General features: G+C 42.9%; 1 protein-coding gene across 6 annotated transcripts in view; it reads right to left on the bottom strand.

Annotated features, from left to right (window-relative positions):
* DRC11 (dynein regulatory complex subunit 11) overlaps positions 1-21560 on the bottom strand; it is a 277555-nt gene that overhangs the window by 109562 nt on the left and 146433 nt on the right. For all 6 annotated transcript variants that reach the window (XM_087885743.1, XM_087885733.1, XM_087885750.1 and 3 more), the window contains 4 exons: positions 10893-10977; positions 8470-8610; positions 3676-3751; positions 1222-1328 (listed from right to left, as the gene is read on the bottom strand). In XM_087885743.1, coding sequence (XP_087741869.1) covers positions 1222-1328; positions 3676-3751; positions 8470-8610; positions 10893-10977 — 409 coding nt within the window. The remainder of the gene's footprint in view (positions 1-1221; positions 1329-3675; positions 3752-8469; positions 8611-10892; positions 10978-21560) is intronic.

The raw sequence follows: 21560 nt of genomic DNA on the forward strand, positions 1-21560 counted from the left end.
AAATGTACTGTGTCACCATCCAGGGCTGAAGCCTGGGCTCTTAGGAGTTTCTAGCACCTTGATGATAAAAATCACATGTATCAATTTTTTGGCTTGAAGACCACATCGGGTTCCAAATAAGTAATATATTGCATATATGTGGTCCTCTATGTACGCTTTCACACACTCATGCACACTACTCATAAAATATACTTCCTTAAACTACTGCCTATCACACACACACACACACACACACACACACACACACACACACACACACACACACAGATCACTTAGTGCTCCACAATCAGATCACTTAGTGCTCCACAATCCCTTTTCTGCAAGCGAGCCGAAAATATTGATCCAGCAGGAAAGATGGAATTCATAATTCTAGAGTTGACACAAAGTGGATTACAGAACACATGTAAGAAAGCTGTTGTGCTACAATAATTCAGAATCTGATTCATACATTTCAAAATCTGCTTTGAAACTTCTGCCAGAAACATACTAGGTGGCTTGAATGTTTTTTCAACTTCACCGTCTTGGAATTTCCTGGTGGATTCTCATCCAGGAATTGACCAGGTCTGACCCTCATTAACTTTCATGTGGTCAGCTAAGATCAGTTATGCTAAATGGCAAAAATGCTGCACTTTCCAGAAACTTTGTAGAGGATTACAATATATACATAAGAACACAAATCTGCAGCCTAAACAGTATACTACTGTATTTCAGTCTACCAATCAAAGATACTATGAACTCATTCTCATGGCAGAGCAGACCAGAAATTATGCATATACAACAAATTATGCTACTAAATACTAAATATTATGATTATAATTATAAAGAAAAGTCTATTCAGGGTCTTTAAAAATCTAGAATTGAAACATTCTTTTACTACTTTAGATAAGTAACATGATTATCAGAAGGAATTGGAAAGAATGAAAAATTTTCATGATGTCAGCAACTCATATCAAAGCTTACTTTGTTTGTTTGTTTGTTTATCAAATGTATATAGATTTTATATTTATATAGGGGCCATCTGATTTTTTCTGTAAAACAAGGAACTTCCAGAGACCATCATTTCAATCATTTGTAGCACAGGTTTCAAAGATAAAGGCAGGCTGATATTAAATTATAAATTATTAAATTACATATTCCGGATAAGTTTTACTTTTATATAGGAATCCTCTTTGACTACAGCCATTTTTTTCTCTTTTAAATGGCCTACTAGGATGAAGTCACCTGAATTCTGATCTCTTCTTCCACTTCTTTCCTTTTTTCTTCTTTGATTAGTTCTGGATCATACTCCTGTGAAAAGTTCCATTTCTCGTCTCTGTTCTTCCAAATATCTGTCACCCAAGAAAAGATAAAGAGTGAGAAGAGAATGGGTGCTTGCCTTTTTTTTTTTTAATAAGTCTTATAGCATAACAAAAATTGTAGTTCTGGTTCTGGTAACTGAATTCATTACATTAATCAAATTTTAATGATTTTTTGAAATGGAAAATTAACTGTAATTAATGAAGTTTTAAAGTTCAATTATGGCTACAGGTTAAGCAATACCTGCTGTAGAGTCTATATCCTGTTTCTGCAAAGAGTTCGGATATTTGAAAGTAGATAAGGATAGGAAAACATTTTTGAAGTGAAAGCTGCATTAGGTGGGCAAAATGTATAGGCCATCTCCAATAAATGTAACTGTAATCTAATTAAAAGTGCATATTTGTAGGTGGGTTACACATTCTAATTTTACTATGCATGTAAGTTATTTTGAATTTCCCCCAGTTAATTATATAATTATATACTCAAACCAGTGGTGGGATTCAGCTGGTCCTGGCTGGTTCGGGTGAACCGGTAGTAGAAATTATGGCTGACCACACCCACCCAGCCCCACCACTACTTGCAGAATCTAGCTGCTGCGTACTTCTGCTCACTAACGTAAGGCCAAAGGGCACAGGCTGGCGGGTGGCCGAGCTGATGGAGGGGTGATACCGGCACGGGTGAACACTTGCTAAGCAATCGGCCATTAAGTGAGGACCACTTGTATTTGGTTTGCCTTAAGGGTTCAGAGCTGTATGGAATCTGGTTTCCTTTGACCCTTTGGGGGATTGCAAAAGGTCCGGATGGGGGAATCTTTGTAGAGGAAACTAGGATTGTGACCACCTAGCCACGCTCACCCAGTCACATGGCCACCTAGCCATGCCCACCCAGTCAAATGGCCACCTAGCCACACCCATCAGTCACATCACCATCTAGCCACGCCCACAGAATCGGTAGTAAAAAAATTTGAATCCCACCACTGATTCAAACTAACATGTTGATGATGTTGATGATGATAACTGTACTGTTTCTTTGTTATATAATACTCCATAGACAACTAGTAATTGAATTTACTGATGGATCCTTTGACTGGCAGGTGAAAAACAAGCATTCTCCTATAAGGCCTTTTGAGAAATGTGATATTTCTCATGTCTCTATCTCCCTTTCCATTACAACAGAGATATGTGAAAGCATCTTTTGATATTCCTATCTAAATTCAAAAAAACAAACTATACTGGCATTCTCTTAATTGGTTGTTATGGTCCGCCAGCAGTCTGCGGACCTGGCAACAGAGTCGGACAGTGAGAAGGCTGGGGAGGACAATGGGCCAGTCCTGGAGTCAGGGGAAGGCTCAGATGAGGGCTCTGTGTCAGAGGCAGAGATGGGGCCAGAGCCATCTGGGAGCGATGTGCGGACTCCAGAGCCTCCAGAGGCGGACAGCAGAGAGGCAGAGGAACAGGAGGTGCCTGTTCCTAGTGCACGCATGCAAAGAGCTGCCAGAAGGCAAGAGCAGCTGAAGAAAAAAGGACAACTTGGGAGTAAGACCAGAAGATGGGAGTAAGGCCAGAAGAAGGTCACTCTCATAAGGCTTAAAAGAGCAGCAACGAGCCATTGGGTTCTTTGTAGAAAAGCAATGTTGATTCCTGTGCTTCTTGTCAGCGTCTCTTGAACTTTGTGGGAGTTTTGCCAAGAAAAGCCTTTGGCAGGTTGCCAAAGACATCAAATCACTACTTAGGCCTTGGTCACAACATTGATAATACAAGCCTCCCATGAAATTTTATGGGCTTTTATAGCTGTGCATAATCTCTAAGGGTTATATCTATCAACTGGAAATTTCTACAGTATTGCTGTCCAAGTATTTAATAAAACCATGATTATTAGCACACATCGCCTTTCATTTAAATCCCACAAAATTAGCTCCTTCTTTACCATGAAGTCTACAGATAAACTGAATCTTTTGATGAAGCAATACTATGTAATACCATCCTGTAAAAATCTATGAAATCCCCAGACATACATTTGAAACGTAAACTTTTGAAATGCTATTTAAAAAATTCAAAATGCTTTTGAAATGCTTTTAAAAAAATTATAGCAAAGCATTTGTCTCATCTTTGGAAACTAATTTTCAATTTCTACTATCTATATTTGGGGATTATTGTTTACATATCTGATTAAAAATGGACCAGTGAAATTTGTTTTATGTCATCTCTTAAAGTTAACATTGACTTTACAATTTCTTTTTGATTCAGCCAAGCAGAAGAGGCATGTTTTCAGTCTTAGGCACCCATATATTTAATTTAACAAAATTTAATTTAATAAAAAGCACACAAAAAACATAAACTGCCTAAATATTCAAAGCTGTTTCAGTTTCTCTCTACTTGCCTTTGTATTTGTTGTTTCCTTCTTCCATTATTGGGAGAAAATTACTTGGGGACATTTTCCAACCTTCCTCTTCTTCCTTAATAAATAATATAAAATCTTGCTAGAACTGATTTTGGAACACAGTTGTAAATAAATTTTCAGATTCAAACTGCAAATCTTGGTTTTAAAGAACAGTTGTTATTATTGATCCCTACATTTGCATGAATGAGATTTTACTTCTTCTCTAATTCCAGGCATTCTGATATACTTTAATCTCTTGCTCTCTTTATTCTGTATTTCATTAAGTTCATTGAATATTTCATTGAATATTTGGGTATAATATTTGGATATGGGGTAAAATCTTTATGTGTATGGTTGTAAGCAGATTGGTTTTTTCCTGAGCTGTCTCTCTGTCCTTCTCCTAAAGGTACTTACATTTTCTGTGTTTAAATGTGTGCAGGAAACTGCAATCAGGGATCTCACTGTTACTGGAGTATTAACTAGAAAATTCACATAGCCAGCAGATTTTGCTAATAAGTGAAAAGCATCAGACTTCCTATTGTTTGAAATAGCATTGATATAGCAATGTCTAGCCTGTCCTGCTTCTATTAACTGCAACCAAGTAGATGAAGGTAACAAGTTGGAGTGGCTGATAGAACCACTGTCCCCAATAGCTCCGTCCCAGAATTTCTAAAAAGATACGGAAGAATCCCAATGCTTATTCATCTCATTGCATATTTATATTAGCTGACTTAAAGAAAAGCCTCTGTAACATTTTTATTAGTAATACTTAAAATCTTATTTATTCTGTTTTATTTATAAATAGATATGTTGATACTGTTTCTAAATCATACTAAAAAATAAAGTTTCTCTGTCCAGCCATATCTGACTCTAGCGTACAGTGCTCATCTCCAATTCTTGGCCAGCGTTATCGAAAGACATTTTCCATGGTCATGTGGTCATGGCTATATGCCAAAGGATCACAGAATTCTGTTACCTTCTCACCAAAGAGGTATCTATTAATCTACTCGCATTTGCAAGCTTTCAAACTGCTAGGTGAGTAGGAGCTGGGCAGAAACGGAATGGGAGCTTACCCTATTGCATGGTATTCGAGTCTCAAACCCGGGCTGCCAGATTTCCAGCTGACAAGGTTAGTGTCTTTAACCACTGAGCCATTGTGCCCCTTAGCATAAATTATTAAATTAAATTAAATGTAATAATTATATCAAATAAATACCATGTTTCCCCAAAAATAAAACCCCGTCTCATATTTTTTTGAACCCTGAAATAAGCGCTTGGCCTTATTGCCATATGCTCAAAAGCCTGATTGGGCTTATTATCAGAGGATGTCTTATTTTGGGGGAAACAGGGTAATTATGGTAATATAATATAATCATTATAATACAATTAAAATTTTTATTTTATTAAATTAAATTCTACCATACTAATAGAATTTAAATGCAGAAAAAGAGAGCCTGGTGGCGCAGCAGACTAATAGCCTGTTATTAACATTCAGCTGCCTGCAATTACTGCAAGTTCGAATCTGCCCAGGCTCAAGGTTGACTCAGCCTTCCATCCTTTCTAAGGTAGGTAAATTGAGGACCCAGTTTGTCGGGCAATAAGCTGACTTTGTATAAAATATACAAAAGTATGAAGGCTATTGCTTAACGCATTGTAAGCCGCCCTGAGTCTCCAGAGAGGGCGGCATATAAATCAAATTAAAAAAAAACAAACTTTTATCTGTATAAATTTTCAGAGATTCTGCCAATCTGATAAAAGGAATAGGAGAATGATATAAATGGTTCTCATTTCTGCACCGGATGAATTTTTCGGTACTCTTGAGGCTCAAATAAGACAAATATACAATTTTTTTTCTTAATTTTAATGTGATCAAACTGGCCAAGTGAGAGAGAACTGAGATGAGGTAGCTGCTCCTGAAACTTCCCTAGCCATTAAAGCAGAAAATATGCTCCTCAGCTTAGTTTTTTGGCATCATATGTTGATTTTTCTTTTTTTTTTCATTCTATCCCACCTTATACAGACTTGTTTTATCAAATCAAATATTTATTATGGTGATAAACCAGCATCAGTCCATGTTTTAGTTTTAATGTATTAGGAGGAGCATAGAAGAAGCTGCACAAAAGCCTCAAGTAAGTTACACGTGCCCATGAAACCTGAAAACTTTAATAGCAAGATTTAGCAAATTCTTGGAGTGCTTCAGAGACTTTCAAGTTTATTTATTAATTACATTTACAGTTAACCTGTTCTCTAAGGTGCTCAAGGCAGTCACCTCTTGTTTGATCTTCAAAACAAGAGGTGTGATCTTCAAAACAATCCTGTGATTTGTTGAAAAGGCCTGGCTCAAAAGCCACAGTAAGCCACAGTAATTGTGGCTTAGTGGAAATGTACCTGGATAATCCACCTAATTACTATATCACACTCACTCCAGTTGTTTTCTTCTGTGATATGTTTTTCTTCTGGAAATGTTTAAACTATTATTCTCTCATCATGTCAAAATTCTGGTTAAGTTTTTGAGAACAAATTGTTTAGAATCGAACCTGAACATACATTAGTTAAAACAAAACTCTTAAATTTCATATCCATGGAATTTAATTAAGCCATACATTACTATTAGTCTATTCTTCATTTGTATTGTCTGTTTCATTCTTACAATTCAAACTATTTAGAATATGCATGAACACTGCATATCAAACCTGCTTCTTATAACATGTTAAAGAAATGTAGGGTTGCCAGGTCTGCTTCCAAAAAATAGTGGACAAGCGGTGTGTGTGTGTGTGTGTGTGTGTGTGTGTGTTAAGTAGTAAAAAAAAAATTACAATTAAATTATATATTTTCTTACAAACATTTTAACACATATTAAAATAATCACTTCAAAACTTTACTTAAAATTCAAAACATCAAATATATTATAATAATATGTAAAATATTAAATTACATTTTACTTTGTTGTCGTGTGTATTTTTTATTTGACTGCGCAGCTTTGATCAATTCTTTGTGTTTAAGGAATAATTCTTTAATTTCAGTACAACGTTGAGAAATATTAAAAAATATACAAAGTTCACTTCGAACTGATACAAGCAGTCGGTTACGTTTGTCAGTTCACAAATTTCCCATGATGCTGAAAATTCGTTCAACGTTTGCATTTGATACCGGAATTGATGCACAATACTGGAACAGTTTCAGTAAACTCGGAGCTGGCTCTTTCTTAAAAAAGTACGTCCACTTATCAAGGGATGAATCGCCCTGCAGATGAACATAAACTTCTTCTAAGGCAGAAATTTCATCGAAGAGAGTATTGGGTGGAAGTTCTTCTCGCCATGGTGATAATAACCAGATGTTCGTCATTTCTTCTAAAGTTGGAGGATTATTGCGATCAATTAGATTGAAACAACTTAGCGTCTCATATAGTGAATCAGTGAAATTATACCACTTTTCTAGGTACGCAATGGCTCTTTGATACACGTTGATGGCTTCTTTCTTGAACTTTTGCACGGCATTCTCAGGCAAATGTTTTTTACGTAAGGCAAATAAAACTTTCATTCCAAAAAACTGCTCATCGTATTTTTTTTTGCAAAGAATCACGCAGCTTACACATGATAATGTGAAGATCACATGCAAGAATTTTCTTGCTTTCCAGCTTCAGTAGGGTGTCTTGCATTATTGACATGAAGAAGTGCATGAAATATAAATACAATTCTGAAATTGTTGGTTCATCGTCCTTTGCGAGTTCATTTTCCTGATCCGAAATAAGGTTCCAGATAACCTTATGGCACTCATCAGATCCAAGAGAAATAAAATACGATTTTAGAGGTATCCAGTTTAAAAGAAGTCTTTCGACCGCTTTAAACAAACTTAACCAACGTGTTGGAACATGGCGCAAAACTTCATGGAATTCTGACTCGCAAAACTCAAAAAATGATTTCAACTCTTCTCGTTTCTTTGCAGAATTCGAAAATTCAGCAAAAACCTTCAGCACTACATTTTCAATATCAAAAGATAACTGCTTTAATGCATTTTTTGCGCTGTTGTGTAAAATATGATTATTGCAATGAGCATTCGATCTTTGTCTCATTCTGACTTATGAAAAAAAAGATAAAACGCGATTCTCCTATCCTTATTCTCTTAGACTGTACAGCTTTAGATTACATACCATTTCATCATAAAGCTTTTGAATAAAAAAAATGTCCACTATTTTGTGAAAAAAAATAGTGAACATAATGTGAAAAAAGTGGACTGTCCACTCAAATAGTGGACACCTGGCAACCCTAAGAAATGTGACTTATAAACTCTCATATATTATTTTCAACCTTTTTATGCACACAAAGCAATCAGATATTAGAAAAGCTGTGTCAGATCTGGAATTGGCTTGGTTGAACCCTTAAGAACTTATAGTGTTCTGAAGGTAAGGAATGGGTATAAATAGTTAAAAACATTGCATCATGTTCCATATTATACACATACATACCTATACACATATGCAACACATACAAACCCACCCCTACATATAGTAATACTACATACTCAGGATTGGAGGAGACGAGCTACACTGAGTTTGAACCCTTTAGCAACATGTATTATAGCACAGAAAGTTTCAGAAGGGTGATAAAGAACGTCTAACCTTCAACTAGCTCTTCATGATTCTCCTCTTTCAGACTGATCAGAGAGATACATGTATCCATAAAATTACAATATAACAAAACAAAATAAAATAATCTCAAAACTCTATTAGAGAATATTGTTTTTACCATCTTTTTTCTGGATTTATATAATTATTTCTGATTCAGAGTGACTTGCCTCATCTTTCTTCTTTGGTTTCTTTTCTTCTATCTCATTTCCTTTCTTCTTCGATTTGCCCTTTTCTTTTTTTTCCTTTTTCCCCTTTTTCCCTTTCTTTTTCTGTTCTTCTTCTGCTTTAGCAGCTAGCTCAGCAGCAACCTGACAGAAAGAATCACATCTGTTTACATTTTAAAAACATCTTAAAGGTAGTACTGTATATAAGAAGACAAATAAGATGATCTTAGGGGTCATCCTATTAATTATTGTTCCCTATTTTACTTTAAATGTGCTGGGAAGAGGAGGAAAGGCTTTTCAAGCACTTCTTCATAGTAGGGATCTATGTGTTACAGATCAATTTCTCTTCCCTCCTGCTGGAAGTTAGATTCAGTGAGCTTTTAAAAATAAATTTGGAGAGATATCTTACAGTTTTTATTGTTGTTGTTTGCAATACTATATAATAAAACTTCTGAGGATGGGTAGATAGCAGTGAGTACAAATCTAATGAATAAATAACTTCAATCAACATTTTATATACTGTTGACAGAGACAAAGCACACCGTTTCACTTTGCTTGATGTCCAGATTGAGGCCTTTGAGGATGTGTTCAAATGTATGCAAAGCCCACTATCACCTTTTAGAGTGACAGAAATTGCTATAATTAATGAACTAATTATTTATATCAGGTCATTTTGTTTTTTATTGATTAAATATCAATTTATTTATCAAATTTATTTGCTCCCCATCTCATGATTCTCTGCTACAAGTATACTGTATTTTTTGGAGTACAAGACGCACCGGAGTATAAGACACACCTATCTTTTTTGGTGAGGAAAAGAAGAAAAAGAAATCTCCCTCTGCCTCTGAGCAATTTTGCCTTGTTGCAGCAAACAGCAAACAGCCTGCTTTACTTTCAGTTTCGTTTTCAGCATAGCTTGATTAGCACAAGGAAAAAAAAATCTGCTCCAGCAATTTACCTCTTTGGAGCAAAAAGCAGAGCCTTGTGCAAAACAGCTGAGAGCAAATCAGCTGAAAGTCGGGAGGCCAATCCAATCAACTTGTGCTAATTAGGCTGTGCTGAAGCTGAAAGGAGCTGTTTTTTCTTGCTGTTTGTTTGCAAGGAGGTAACTGCTGCGAGGCAGAGGCCAAAGGGTGGGGGCCAGTGGGTGAGCGGAGCTACATTTGGTGTATAAGACGCACCTAAATTTTCACCCCCTTTTAGGGGGGGGAAAGGTGCATCTTATACTCCGAAAACTATGGTAATTCATTATTATAATATTCAATGTATAACAAAAAATTAATGCACTATAACAGTGATGGCTAACCATTTTGCCATCGTGTGCCAGGAGCGGGGGGGAGGGGTGGTCACGCGCACACGTCCCACCGGAAGTTGGTAAACAGGCCATTTCTGGCCTCTGGAGAGCTTCAGGGGGGTGGGGTGGGGAAGACTGTTTTTGCCCTCCCCAAGCTCCTAGCAAGGCTGTGGAGCCTGGGGAGAGAGAAAAACAGGCCTCCCTCCCCCCCGAGGCCCTCCGGAGACAGGAAACAACAGCCTGTTTCTCTATTTCTAGTGGGCCCAGAAGTGTTGTGACCTAGGCCCAAGTAAGTAGTAGGAAAATCAGTCAGTAAAAAAACAAACTTTATTCGAACAGCTGAGAATTACTTCATTCCCAGTGTCGTTCAACTAAATTAAAGCAAATTCCTCCCAACACAAATTCCTCAGTCCTATCGCAAATCTTGGTCCAATTAGGCAAACTGCCAAAGACCTTTCTTGGCAAACGTTCAGAAGTCACAAATACAAACATAAATACAAGACATAGATGAAGAAGACGACGAAGTTACCAACGTTGTTTTCTGGCAAAGCCCAAACGCCGTTACTGGTCTGTTTTAAGCCTTATGGGAGGGGCCAATCATCTCTTGGCCCTACTCCCGAGTTGTCCTCTTTGCTTGAGCTGTTCTTGCCTTCTGGCAGCTCTTCTCATGCATACATTAGGAACAGGCTCCTCCTGTTCCTCTGCCTCACTCTTATCAGTCTCTGGAGGCTCTGGAGTCCTCACCTCACTCCCCGATGGCCCTGGCCCCACCTCTGCCTCTGACGCAGAGCCCTCATCCGGGCCTTCACCAGGCTCCAGAACTGGCCCATGTTCTTCCTCAGCCTCATTGCTGTTCGACTCCACTGCCAGCTCTGCAGGCTGCTGGCGGATCACAACAAGAAGGCCCGAAAATCAGGTGGCCGGTGTGTGCGTGCACGCCAGAGCTAATCTCACTTGCCCACCATTATGGCTAGGTGGCACATGTGCCATAGGTTCGCTATCACGGCACTATAACATTGAAATAAAGGAAATCAGTAGCAATTTGCTTCAGGATACCTAAGTCATGAATCACTTATTTGTTTTTTAAAAGGACAGTAAAAACCATATACATTTATACTGAAATAAACTCTACCTCTTCTGGTGTTTTTTCTGAGAAAAGAACTGCTGAGCCACCTTGTTCTTCATCAGGATAATCAGGAAATTTTCCTGTAATGTGCCTGTTTGAATAGGATAAAATATAAAATTAAATGTACTTGATAACTAATAGAAGAGGATATTTGTAGCTCAGGGTTGAACTATGGAGTCTTTAGTGCTCTCTGAGCTTGGTTGTTTTCTGGCAGACGTTTCATCACCAAACTAGGTAATATCATCAGTAAGGTGTGGGGTTTGATCTAATTTTATATACTAGTGGCTTGTACTAGGGGGAGTGGTATTAGTAATTCCTTGTCTGGGATGTTATTTACTGTCAGCTTGTTTGGCAATTCCTTGATCGGGTATTGTTTGCTTCTTGATTGTTGGTCTAATGTTAATCTTGGTGTTAATCTCTGCTCATTTGGGTGCCGATTGCTGGTGAGGAAGTTTTTCACTTTGGCTTTTTGATTGTCTCTTTTGATTGGTATGTAGATGTTTATGTGCCTGTTGATGGCCAATCTGTCTGAGTGCCAGGCTTCCAAGAATTCTCTTAGCATTTTTGGATTTGGCTTGGTCCATGATGCTCAGTTTCCCAGTTGAAACTATGGTTAAGTTTTTCCATGTGTTGTGAAATTAAGGAATTTTCATCATTCCATCTGACTGTTAATTGATGTTTATGGATGTGCTCTGCTAGTCTTCTGCCTTCCCCTACATAATGGTTGCTGCAGTCATTACACTATATGTTGTAGATGCTTCCGGTTTTCTCTTCTGGGGTTGTTGGGTCTTTTGATCCCCTCAAAAAAAAAAAAAAAGGATAATTCCTAAACAACATCTAAGACCATTCCCACCAACATTGGCAGGGCAAGCCATTAGTATATAAAATAAGAGGAAACACCAAACCCTACTAGCACTGACAATGTTACCAAGTTCGGTAATGAAACCTGCAAAAAATCAACCAAGCTCACACCCCCACATTTAATAACCTAAAACATTTTAAAATGCTACATGTTAATTTATAGTAATTGATTTTTACAGATTTTTGATAACAATAACAATTATGCTCAGAAATGTCAAGTTACAAATGCTGTATCACAGTATTACCTAATGTAATGAAAATGTGTTTGTTCCATTCACTTGAGAAATTCACTGATGATAATCTTAATTTCTACAAAATTAATCATCATATTTGTTGAATTCCATATTTGCAAATTACTTGCTAAAATTTATTTGTAACCCCCAAAACAGTGCTTTCACACAGTAATTTGCAGACGTGTGTAGAATGGTTAAAAATCTGAGTCACCCAATGTGCACTTTCCCAGCTGAGGTCAAACTAGGTGATCCTGTGCTGTCTTCTTTCAGCTCTCAGGCTGCAAACAAGTGTCTGATATTTCACATACAGTAGGAATAATGGTTCAGTATCTGCTAATTCAGTGTTTACAGCAACTTTATAGAACATACTACCAGGAATATCAAGAATTAACTGTATTTCTCAATGACCTCTTGTTGACAGACTTGACCGGAGCAATCACATTCCTCCAATCTAAGAACAATGGCTTTGTCAAATTTTCCCTGCCTATAATTTTTAAAGAACTGGAAAAGTAGATCCTGCTTAGGGGCAATTATCTTATACAGCAATTGTTGAATAGTGGGCGGAGAGAAGAAGCAGGACACTCGTAGCCAATTCAAACGCTTTATTTAGTTCCAGTAATAGCAACGTAAACTGAGCTGCGGCAGCTCCTTTTAAAGGGAGCTGTCCATGGCTTCAGCCACTGACTTGCGCTTGTTTTTCCCACGCTGGCTCCGGGACCACTGATTGGTTCCTATGTCAGTCTATTCAATATCTAACACCCCTCCCCTCTAGAATAGCATTCCCAATCAGGATTCATTCAAGCAAAGTAATCCTGTAAGTAGGTGGGCTGCTTGTGGGTGCGACCTGACCTGCGCGACTCAGTTGACTTGGTGGCTCCGGCTGGAAAGGTTGGATCTGTTGTCTCTCCTGTAGGAACTCCTGGAACCATCTCAAACCCGTCTGGCGGCGCAGCCCTTTCTTTTTGGATTATTACTGCCTCGTCCTCAGAGAGTGTCTGTGAAGAGTCTTCGACTTCTGGGAACTTGTCGAGGGACCTCAGATAAGTGGTTGCAAACTCTATTCAGGTTTGAGTCTAGTTGCTGTGTGTTTGGTCTGGTAGTGTCTAGGGCCTGGTCTACTTCTGTTATTTCTTGGTGGTGTCTTTGCTCTCGCTCTGAGGCCTCTGCCTGTGTATCGTGTTCCTTCCTTGTTATCTGGCCTCGGAGCTGGTCTATGTGTCTCTTCCACCCTCGGCCATCCTCTATCTCTACCCAATAGGATAACGGGCCTGTGATTTGAGTTATTTATGCGGGTACCCATAGAGGGCTCCCGGTATAATTCTTTGCGTATATTCTATCCCCCACCTGGAATGATCTACACTTGCTTGTAGAATCTACAGGGGTTTCTGCATTGTATTGGGGGTGTAATCTGTCCAGCTGGGATCTCAATTTCCTTCCCATTAATAACTCCATTGGACTTTTGTGGGTGGTTGCACTCGGTGTTATATGTTGTATGCTTAATAGTTTATCTATTTTTGCTTGAATTTCCCCAGGTCCCATCCTGGCTAATGTCTCTTTTGTTGTTTTCACCATCCGTTCCGCCTGCCCATTTGTCAACGGGTGTCCAGGCACGGATAGTGCATGTCTTATTCCCTGGGTTGTCAGAAATATTTCAAATTGGTTTGCGATAAATTGTGGCCCATTATCAGAGACTACTATATCTGGTAACTTGTGTGTTGCGAATAGTCTCCTCAATACTTTTATGAAAGCTTCTGTAGTGGTCAATGTCATTATGTTAACCTCCAGCCATTTAGAATATGCATTGAATGTGATTAGGAATGTGTTTCCAAGACATGGCCCTGCGAAATCTATGTGTATGCGGGACCGTGGTGTCTTTGGGCTTTCCCAGTCGTGTATGGGTGATGTGTGTGGTGTTGGCCATGATTCCCGGCATGGCGTACATGTCACTACCCATGTCTCTATCTCCTTGTCCATCCCTGGCCACCAAATCTAGCTCCTAGCTAGTGCTTTCATCTTAACTATCCCTGGGTGTTCTTCATGTAGTGTCTCTAGGATGTCTCTCTGTATTATTTTCGGTATAATTCCTCTATCCCCCCATAACAGGCACCCCTTCAGTCCTGATAGTTCAAGTTGGCATGTTTTAAAAGGCTTGAATTCTTCATCTACTGCTGTTTCTGGCCATTCCCTCCATACCCAGTTCATAATATGCGCCAATGTCCTGTCTTTCGCAGTAGCTCTCGTGATATCTGCTGCTGTGATCAGTGTGCTCGCGAGAGTCTCTATCAGAAATATGGTTGTCACCAGAGCTGGGTCTTCCACTGGTTCTGGTAGCGGGCATCTGCTGAGTGCATTGGCATGCTCGATCATTTTCCTGGGTCTGTAGAGCATCTGGTAGTTTTATGCGGCGAGGAATTCTGTCCATCTCATCATTCTTGGTGACAATACGTGCGGTGTGGGTCGGTCTCCTGCAATGATTCCCAGAAGTGGTTTGTGGTCGGTTATCATTTCAAATTTCCTGCTGTAGACGTATTTGTGAAATCTTTTGATTCCAGCAACTGCAGCCAGCGCTTCTTTGTCCAGCTGGCTGTAGTTTCTTTCCGTTTTGGATAGAATTTTGGAGTAAAAAGCAATGCGGGCTTCTCTTCCGTTCGGCATGCAATGGCTTAGTATGGCCCCTATTCCAAAATGTGAAGCGTCACACGTCACTCTTAGTAGTAGGTTTTCGTTATACTGGATAAGAACACTGTCGGATGTTAATAGGTTTTTTATTTGACTAAATGCGCTCGCTTCTTTCTGTCCCTATGTTCAATCTGCCTTCTTATCGAGTAGCTGGTGTTAGCGGTTCGGCAATCGCCAATCCCCGAGGATCTTGCACACGCCTCGACTGGAGACCTAGTGGCCGCTTGGGATAGAGCGGCCGCTGGAGCTCTGGATCGAGTCGTGCCTTTGCGGCCTCTGACCCGGCGCCGTACTCACCTGGCTCCTTGGTTCACTGAGGAGCTGAGGGAGATGAAGCGCCGGAAAAGACGCCTAGAGAGCAGTTGGAGGGCTAGTCTTTCTGAATCGGACCGGACACTGGTAAGATCTCATATTAAGAATTACCTAGTGGCGATAAAAGCAGCAAAATGTACTCATTGTGCTGCTCTTATTGCGTCATCAGATAATCGTCCGGCCGCCCTGTTTAGGGTGACCCGCTCCCTGCTCCACCAGGAAGCGCGGGAGGACCCCTTGGAGGGAAGAGCCGAGGACTTTGTACAATATCTGCATGACAAAATCACTCAGATTCGGGAAGGTCTGGACTCCGACTGGGTAGATCCAGCGAGGGTGACGGGGGCAGGTCTTGAGAAGGTTATCTGGGACGAGTTTGATCCTGTGACCCCAGATGACGTGGACAAGATTCTGGGCAGACTGAATGCAACCACATGTTTGTTGGACCCGTGTCCCTCCTGGTTAGTACTGGCTTCCCAGGAGGTGACGCGAGGCTGGCTCCAGGGGATTATAAATGCTTCATTGGGTGAGGGTGCCTTCCCCGCCGCCTTGAAGGAGGTGGTGGTGAGGCCTCTCCTCAAGAAGCCTTCCCTGGACCCGGCAGTATTGGCTAATTATCGTCCAGTCTCCAACCTTCGCTTCGTTGCGAAGGTTGTCGAGAGTGTGGTTGCACGACAGTTTCCCCAGTACCTGGATGAAACGTCGTATCTAGATCCATTCCAGTTGGGCTTCAGGCCTGGGTACAGCACGGAAACGGCATTGGTCGCGTTGGTTGATGATCTCTGGAGGGCTCGGGACAGGGGTTGCTCCTCTGTCTTGGTCCTGTTAGATCTCTCAGCGGCTTTTGATACCATCGACCATGGTATCATGCTGCACCGGTTGGAAGAGTTGGGGGTGGGAGGCACCGTTTTACGGTGGTTCTCCTCCTTTCTCTCCGACCGGTCGCAGTCTGTGTTGACAGGGGGGCAGAGATCGACCCCGAGGCCCCTCATATGTGGGGTGCCGCAGGGATCGGTTCTCTCGCCCCTTTTGTTCAACATTTATGTAAAGCCGCTGGGCGAGATCATCCGTGGTTTCGGGGTGAAGTACCACCAGTACGCTGACGACACTCAGCTGTACATCTCCACCCCGGACCACCCCAACGATGCCCTTGAAGTGATGTCCCGGTGCCTGGAGGCCGTACGGATCTGGATGGGGAGGAACAGGCTCAGGCTCAACTGGTGCAGAATGCGGCCGCGCGGGGGATTATGGGAGCGACTGGGCGCTCCCATGTGACTCCTCTCCTGCGCAAGCTGCATTGGCTTCCGGTGGACTTCCGGGTGCGCTTCAAGGTGTTGGTGATCACCTTTAAAGCGCTCCATGGCTTAGGGCCAGGGTACTTACAGGACCGCCTTCTGCCACCAATAGCCTCCCACCGGCCAGTTCGCTCCCACAGAGAGGGCCTCCTCAGGGTGCCGTCGGCTAGACAATGCCGGCTGGCGACCCCCAGGAGGAGAGCCTTCTCTGTGGTGGCACCTACCCTTTGGAACAATCTACCCCCAGAGATACGAGTGATCTCCGACCTCCGGACCTTTCGTCGGGCCCTAAAAACTCATCTCTTTCAGTTAGCCGGTCTCTCTTGATTTTATGATTTTATGGTTGGTTTTAAATTTTGATATGGATTTTAAATTGATAAATTTTAAACTATGGGCCAAATTTAATTATTTTAAATCTATTTTTAATCGTATTTATGTATAAATGTTTTTATTTTGGCTGTTCACCGCCCTGAGTCTGAAAGAAGGGCGGTATAGAAATTCGAATAATAAATAAATAAACAAATAAATAAACCCATCCAAGACTGAGTGGCTGTGGTTTCCGACGTCCCGATATAGTCAGCTGGCACCATCACTGACTATTGGGGGCGAATCATTGGCCCCCACGGAAAGGGCTCGCAACTTGGGCATCCTCCTGGATTCACGGCTGTCTCTAGAAGAGCACTTGACGGCCGTGACCGGGAGGATTTTTCATCAGGTTCGCCTGATTCGCCAGTTGCGTCCCTTTCTAGATCGGGACTCCCTACACACGGTCACTCATGCCCTCGTCACCTCTCGTCTGGACTATTGTAACGCTCTCTACATGGGGCTCCCCTTGAGGTGCACTCGGAGGCTCCAACTGGCGCAGAGTGCGGCCGCGCGGGTGGTTATGGGAGCAACGTGGAGCTCCCATGTAACACCTCTCCTGCGCGAGCTGCACTGGCTCCCGGTGGTCTTCCGAGTGCGCTTCAAGGTTCTGGTTACCACCTTTAAAGCGCTCCATGGCTTAGGACCTGGTTATTTACGGGACCGCCTGCTACCACCAATAGCCTCCCACCGACCAGCACGCTCCCATAGAGAGGGGCTCCTCCGGGTGCCGTCGGCCAAACAATGTCGACTGGCGGCCCCCAGGGGGAGAGCCTTCTCTGTGGGGGCACCTACAGTCTGGAACGAGCTCCCCCCGGAGATACGGAGGATCCCCGACCTGCGCACCTTCCGCCGCGCGCTTAAAACGTTTTTATTCCATCAAGCTGGCCTGGCCTAAATCTTCTCCTTTTTAAAATTTTAAAATTTAAATTTTAAATACTAATTTTAATTTGTTTAATTATGGGATATTTTTAAAATTGAGCCAAATTGTTTAATCTGTTTTAATTTATTTTAAATTTTGTATTCTTGTGTTTTATCCTTTGGCTGTTCACCGCCCTGAGTCCTTCGGGAGAAGGGCGGTATAGAAATCTAATAAAATAAAATAAATAAAATAAATCGTCACTTTCTGTGGCAGGAAAATGTTATAAAAATTTAATAACCCCAGGAATGCTTGGAGATCTGTCTTGTTGGTAAGGGTTGGGACTTCCTGGATTGCTTTCAGCTTGCCTGCGGTGGGGTGTATGCCAGAACCATCAACCAAATAATCTAGGAATTCTACTTTTTCTACCGCCAGTTGGCATTTATCCTTCTTTACTTTTAGCCCCACATCCTGAAAGTGTCTTAACACTGTCCTTAGTCTTTGTCATAATTGATCCTTGTTAATTGCTGATATAAGGACATTGTCGAAGTATGAGACTACCCCTTCGATACCCTGTAGGAGGCACTCCATTAGACTCTGGAACAGTCCCGGGACCACGCTTACTCCAAACTGCAACCTTTGGCATTTGAATGCCCCTCTATGTGTGACAATAGTTTGGGCCTCTCCCATGGCATCATCCACAGGTAGCTGTTGATTCGCCTAAGCCAGGTCGAGTTTGGCGAATATTTTTTCTCGGCCCAGGGAATGTAATAGGTGTTGCACAACAGGTACAGGATATGCACTCTGCTTTAAGGCTTTATTTAAGGTACATTTATAGTCTCTGCACAGATCCATCTGGCTTCATGGGGGTTACTATGGGGGTTTCCCAATTGGCATGATCAGTTGGCTCCGAAACCCCCTGAGCAATGAGTTTATCCAGTTGCTCATCTATTTTGGGCCGTAGAGCAAATGGGACCCTCCTGGGCTTTATCCGGACAGGGGCAACCTTGGGGTCTAAGTTAAAAGAGATAGGGGTACCAGTGTACTTGCCCAATTTTCTGTCGAAAACGTCCACAAATTCCATCAGGAGGTCGTCTTCCCAGTTGTCATCTTCAATTCAGTTGATTCCTGTCATTGCTAGACCTAGGGGTTCGACCTATTCCAAACCCAGCAGGCTAGGTCGGTCCCGATCTACTATCGTAAGGGGAAGTTGTCCTTTGAAATTTTTAAAAGTTATGTTGAAATGACCTGGAATTCGGTTTCCCTGATAGTCCTTCAGTATCAGTCTCTGCGGCTTGAGTGTGCGGGTTGTGATTCCCGGTACCAAATTCTTGATTGTCGTCCAGGAAACCATGGAAAGGTAGGACCCCGAGTTGATCTCCATCTTGCATGGTCTCCCTTCGATGTGTATGTTCGCTGCCATTTTCTTCACCTTTCCTGTGCTCAAATGTCCCACTATTATTGTCTGGTGCATTTCCCCTCTCTCAGAGAAGGTGTCCTCACTGTGTCGGTTTCTTCTGAACGGATGCTTTCGGCCATTCGTCTAGGAATTCTTGGAACGATGTGGAGGGCTGGATTTCTGGGGTCTGAAGGAAACCAGATGGGGTGCTCTGCGAGCTCTTGCAATGTGCCCTTTTCTCTTGCATTGCTGGCATATGGCATCTCGGAACCTGTATTCCGTCCTGGGGTGGTTTCCCTCGCATCTGGCACACCAGAATCCTTTTCTCTCCTTCTCTGGGTTTCTCACCTTCCGGTCTGAACGGAGTTGGTGTATCTCTTCCTTGTCTCCATCCTCAGAGTCCGTCCCCGCGCCCTCATAGTGATCGGTGGTGGCTTCTCTTGCTTGCGGCAGTTTATTCATTTTTTTCACCGCCGCTGCAGATTTTTGTGAAGCCTCGGTTGCTGTCGCTTCTTCCATGGCTTCGTGGAATGTGACTCTGGGCTTTGCTAGTAACCGGCTTTGTAGGGTGAGGTCGCGTAGCCCCAACAGTAGACGGTCCCTTGTGGTTTCATCCATATTGGAGAATTCATTGGCGGTCGTTATTTCTCATAGGTTTGCGACAAATTCGCTGATGGAATTTGCTTCTTTTTGGTCTCTTTGGTCAAATTCGCTTCTTTTTGGTCTCGCTGGTAGAATTTGTGTCCCCACATGAGTGAAGATGCCTGCGGAGCATAATGTGCCCTTACTATTCTTTCCAGTGCCAGCCAGGTCATGGTTTTTAACTCTGCCAGTGGGGTGAGGGTTTTTGCCATTTTAAAAATGGCAGCTCCACAGTGGGTGAGGAAGAGGAAGAGCCTCAGGACCTGGGTCTGCGGCTGATGTTATGTAATGCCAGGTTGGTTGTTAACAAAGCCCCCCTCATTTGTGATCTTATTTTGGAGGGGGGTGCAGACCTGGCAGGTATTACGGAGACCTGGTTGGGCCACGAGGGGGGGTTCCCCTCGTTGAAATGTGCCCACCAGGTTTCCGTGCATTTCACCAGCCAAGGGCTCAGGGGAGGGGTGGGGGAGTGGCGGCGATTATTAGGGAAAGTCTTAGTCCGAGGGAGACCACTGTTCCTCAGATAGCTGGATGTGAGTCCCTCCTCATGAAGTGGGGCCATGGGAGGCAGATGGGTTTGCTGACTACGTACCTGGCTCCCTGCCACATGGCGGCGACCCTGCCCGAGCTGATCGACGATATTGCCAGGGTGGCGGTTGATACCCCCAGACTTATTGTCATGGGGGATTTCAACCTGCCATCTGCAGGTGAGGTGTCAGAGATGGCTCAGGAGTTCATGGCTTCCATGGCGGCCATGGACCTGACCCAATTAGTTCAGGGCCCCACTCACACAGGGGGACACACTCTGGAGTTGATTTTCGTCTCTGGTCAGTGGTTGAATGATCTTGGTAGAGGGGATTTAGACATTAAACCCTTGTCATGGACAGATCATTCTCTTCTTCGCTTGGACTTTCCTGCCACTTCCCCCCGCCGCAGGGAGATGGAGCCGATCAAATGGTTCCGTCCCAGGTGCCTGATGGATCCCGAAAGGTTCCTGATGGAGCTTGGGCCATTTCCTGAGACCCTGGCAAACGACTCGACCGAAGACCTGGTGGCCGCCTGGGAGAGTGCAGCCGCCAGGGCTTTGGACCGCGTTGTGCCTTTGCGGCCTCTGACCCGATGCCGACCTCAATTGGCTCCTTGATTCTCCGAGGAGCTGAGAGATGAAGCGTCGGAAAAGACGCCTAGAGAGCATTTGGAGGACTAGTCAATCCGATTCCGACCGGACACTGGTGAGATCTTATATCAAGACCTACCTAGTGGCGATAAAAGCGGCAAAATCTAACTATTTTTCTGCTCTTATCGCATCTGCAGAGAACCGCCCAGCCGCTCTGTTTAGGGTGACCCACTCCCTTCATCCGGGGGGAGTGCGGGAAGATCCCTTGCAGGGTCGAGCTGAGGATTTTGTGCAATTCCTGCATGATACAAGTCGCTCAGATTTGGGAAGGCTTGGACTCCGACTGGGTGAGTCCAGGGGAGGAGGCGAGGGTAGGTCTTGAGAACATTATCTGGGAGGAGTTTGATCCTGTGGCTCCCGAGGATGTGGACAGGGTTCTGGGTAGGATTAGTGCCGCCACATGTTTATTGGACCCGTGTCCCTCCTGGTTGGTACTGGCTTCCTGGGAGGTTACAGGAGGTTACGAGGCTGGCTACAGGGGATTATAAGTGCTTCTCTGAGTGAGGGTGCCTTTCCCGCTGCCTTGAAAGAGGCAGTGGTGAGGCCTCTCCTCAAGAAGCCTTCCCTGGACCCGGCTGAATTAGCCAACTACCGTCCGGTCTCCAACCTTCGTTTTGTGGTGAAGGTTGTTGAGAGTGTGGTGGCCCGACAACTGCCCAGGCACCTGGGTGAAGCTATCTATCTGGACCCATACCAGTCGGGCTTCAGGCAGGGGTACAGCACAGAAACGGCATTCGTCGCGTTGGTGGATGATCTCTGGAGGGCTCGGGACAGGGGTTGTTCCTCTGTCCTGGTCCTGTTAGATCTCTCAGCGGCTTTTGATACCATCGACCATGGTATCATGCTGCAGTGGTTGA

This window comes from Pantherophis guttatus, chromosome 1 (assembly GCF_059756535.1).
Source record: "Pantherophis guttatus breed Tessera chromosome 1, ASM5975653v1, whole genome shotgun sequence".
Taxonomy (NCBI): Eukaryota; Metazoa; Chordata; class Lepidosauria; order Squamata; family Colubridae; genus Pantherophis; species Pantherophis guttatus.